The sequence below is a fragment of the Dipodomys spectabilis genome, unplaced genomic scaffold (genome assembly GCF_019054845.1).
Source record: "Dipodomys spectabilis isolate Male_0828 unplaced genomic scaffold, ASM1905484v1 ptg000266l, whole genome shotgun sequence".
NCBI classification, from domain to species: Eukaryota; Metazoa; Chordata; class Mammalia; order Rodentia; family Heteromyidae; genus Dipodomys; species Dipodomys spectabilis.
Window position 1 is genome coordinate 6379309 of NW_024870943.1, and position 3701 is coordinate 6383009.

Sequence of the window (3701 nt, forward strand, 5' to 3'; positions counted from 1 at the left end):
GCGGGGGCCCGGCGGGGCGCGCGCGGGGGCCATGGCGTCGGTGCAGGCGTCCCGCCGCCAGTGGTGCTACCTGTGCGACCTGCCCAAGATGCCGTGGGCCATGGTGTGGGACTTCAGCGAGGCCGTGTGCCGCGGGTGCGTGAATTTCGAGGGCGCCGATCGCATCGAGCTGCTCATCGACGCCGCTCGCCAGCTCAAGCGCAGCCACGTGCTCCCCGAGGGCCGATCGCCCGGGCCCCCGGCCCTCAAGCACCCGACGGGCAAGGACCTGGCGGCGAGCGGCGCGCCAGGGCCCCAGCTGCCTCCCCCGCAGGCCCAGGCCCAGCCCTCGGGGACCAGCGGGGGCGTCTCGGGCCCGGACCGCTATGACAGGGCCACCTCGTCGGGCCGCCTCCCGCTGCCCTCCCCGGCCCTGGAGTACACCCTGGGGTCCCGCCTGGCCAATGGGCTGGGCCGCGAGGAGGCCGTGGCCGAAGGGGCGCGCAGGGCCCTGCTGGGCTCCATGCCCAGCCTGATGCCCCCCGGCTTGCTGGCAGCTGCGGTGTCGGGCCTGGGAGGCCGGGCCCTGACGCTGGCACCCGGCTTGAGCCCTGCTCGGCCACTTTTCGGCTCCGATTTCGAGAAGGAGAAGCAGCAGAGGAATGCGGACTGTCTGGCGGAACTGAACGAGGCCATGCGGGGCCGGGCGGAGGAGTGGCACGGGCGCCCCAAGGCCGTGCGGGAGCAGCTGCTGGCGCTGTCCGCCTGCGCCCCCTTCAACGTCCGCTTCAAGAAGGATCACGGGCTGGTGGGGCGCGTGTTCGCCTTCGATGCCGCCGCCCGCCCTCCGGGCTACGAGTTCGAGCTGAAGCTCTTCACCGAGTATCCCTGTGGCTCGGGCAACGTGTACGCGGGGGTCCTGGCCGTGGCTCGCCAGATGTTTCACGACGCTTTGCGGGAACCGGGCAAGGCCCTGGCCTCCTCCGGCTTCAAGTACCTCGAATACGAACGCCGCCACGGCTCGGGCGAATGGCGCCAGTTGGGCGAGCTGCTCACCGACGGGGTCCGCAGCTTCCGCGAGCCCGCGCCCGCCGAGGCCCTGCCCCAGCAGTACCCAGAGCCCACCCAGGCCGCTCTGTGCGGACCCCCACCCCGAGCCCCATCCCGGAACCTGGCGCCCACCCCGCGCCGGCGCAAGGCCTCCCCTGAACCCGAGGGCGAGGGCGCCGGCAAGATGACCTCCGAGGAGCAGCAGCAACGGCACTGGGTGGCCCCCGGCGGCCCCTACTCGGCCGAGACCCCCGGGGTGCCCTCCCCCATCGCCGCCCTGAAGAATGTAGCCGAGGCCCTGGGCCACTCGCCCAAGGACCCCGGTGGGGGCGGAGGCCCCGGGCGCGCCGGAGGTGCCAGCCCCGCCGCCTCCTCCACGGCCCAGCCGCCCGCACCCCAGCATCGCCTGGTGGCGCGCATCGGGGAGGCGGAAGTCAGCCCCACCGCGGGGGCCGAGGCCGGCGGCGGGGGCGGGAGCGGCACGGGGGCTCCCCCCGGAGCCCCCCTGTGCTGCACCCTGTGCCGCGAGCGCCTGGAAGACACCCACTTCGTCCAGTGCCCCTCGGTGCCCGGACACAAGTTCTGCTTCCCGTGCTCGCGAGAGTTCATCAAGGCGCAGGGCCCCGCCGGAGAGGTGTACTGCCCCAGCGGCGACAAGTGCCCCCTGGTGGGCTCCTCGGTGCCCTGGGCCTTCATGCAGGGCGAGATCGCCACCATCCTGGCCGGAGACATCAAGGTCAAGAAAGAACGGGACCCCTAGGGCCCCGCACCCCGCCTCCCCCCCCCCCCGCCCCGTGGTGTCCCCCCCAACCCCGCCACAGCTGCGGATAAATTATTCCCCACACCCAGTGCCACCCCCCCGTGTACATACCCCCCCTTCTCCACCCACACTGGCCCCCCCCCGAAGTAGATGCATTGTGGGGTGGGATGCGGGGGGGAAGGAAGCTTGGGGTTCCCCGGGCCCCTCCAGTGCAGTGTCCCCTCTCCCCTCCTTGGCTTGGCTTTTCTTTGCTGCTGCTTGTAGTTGGGGGAAGAAGGCGCCCCGCTCCCCCTCGAGAAGGGGGCCTCCCGAAAACGCGCTCTTTATAAACGAAGCAAAAGCGTTCCACCGCCCTTTCCCCTCTCTCCTGCCTCTTCTTCCTTCAATAAACGGAAAGATGTTTCCTCCTCCCCGCCGCGGCTGGCTCCTCCGTTGTGTGCGGCGCTGCGCCCTCTGCGGGCCGGGGCCGCGGCCTGCAGGGCCCCGGCCGCGCGCGCTGCCCGCTCGGCGTCGGCAGGTGGCGCCCTTCGCCCAGGCCAGGGGGTCCAGCGGGTCGGAAGTTGTCCTTGTGGGCGGGTTTTCCAGGTGACAGGACTGAGGCCGGGAGAGGGGGTGGGGGGGGGGAACCCACGGAGAGGTTGCCCCCTACCTGAGGGAACCCCTGAATCATCTTCCCGTGATGTGTGGCACCCACGAGGGGGAAGGAGAAGAGGCAGCACAAGATTTCCTAAGGAAAATGGGGCAGTTAAGAGAGTTGAGGCTAGACTACTAGAGGGACTGCCGAGTGCATTTACCTCCCTAGATGAACTAACGGGGTGTCTGCTCTAGGTGGTGTCAGCACTCAGCCACTTACCAACACACACTCGGGGACCCTGGGCTGGCCTCCTAACCCTGGAGCTGGCGGCCACCCTGGAACCTGGTGTCTGAGGAGCCTGATGAAAGGCACCCAGCCCCCGCGGCTGCCTCTGATGTGCAAGGCCCGGTCCCACACCTGTCCCCGCGACTGATCATTAACCAGGACTTCCTGCTTGCTGACATCACAGGGGCGTGGCCAGGGCAGGCTTTGGCAGAGCAAGAGTTAAAGGGAGGAGGGAGCCCCAGAAGCCCAGCCCCCACCCCTGAGACCTCCTGACTTTGCCTAGAAGGGGGGGGGGGGGGGTGCTGAGCCAAAGGTCCTCTGTCTCCGCACAGCATTGAGAGAGCTTTGGGACCCAAGGGTGGCCCCAGACCAGTGTTCAGTCACCCGGAATCTGGAGAGCCTTGCTGGGTGCGGTGCCGCACGCCTATAATCCCAGCCACTCGGGAGGCTTGCGAGCTGAGGACGGAGGTTCCAAGCCAGGATGGTCAGAAAAGTCCCTGAGGCCCGAGATCTCCAATTAGCCAGCGAAAAGCTGGAAGTGGAGCTCAAGTGGTAGAGTACCAGCCTTGGGAAGGGACAGCACCTAGGCTCAGTTCAAGCCCCAGGACCAACATAACACACGTATCTGGACCCCCCTAACATCCTGCCCTCGGCATCGCCCACACACCACCCATCTGCAGCCCCACAGTTTTAAGGACCCAGGCTTCACCCCACGTCTCTGGAGGGAGGACCCTCAGCAAGGAAGGGTCCCATCCCCCCTCATCCATCACCTCTCAGACGCTTTGCCACCCCTGGCACTGCCAGCCTGGGCTGTGGGGCAGGGCTGGGAAAAACCACCCCTGATTAAATATTGCAGGTGATAAGCATGGGCAAGAGGTGCTGGACGCAGCTCCAACCTGGGCCAGTCCTACTCCTTTCCTCACCCAGCTCTGCAGCGCCAAGTGCTGGTTTGTCTTCCCCCTCCCCCAAATCCTCACAGCTGGCGGCCACCTCCACACACCTGGTCAGGCCACCGTGGGGGGTACAAGAGCTGCGGAGGACACCTGGTCCTTT

General features: G+C 68.1%; 1 protein-coding gene across 1 annotated transcript; it reads left to right on the forward strand.

Annotated features, from left to right (window-relative positions):
* On the forward strand, positions 1–2202 carry Irf2bp1 (interferon regulatory factor 2 binding protein 1). The gene has a single exon (XM_042700281.1). It carries the CDS (start codon positions 32–34, stop codon positions 1787–1789), a length of 1758 nt encoding a protein of 585 aa, XP_042556215.1. The 5' UTR covers positions 1–31; the 3' UTR covers positions 1790–2202.
* The last annotated feature ends 1499 nt before the right edge of the window (positions 2203–3701 follow it).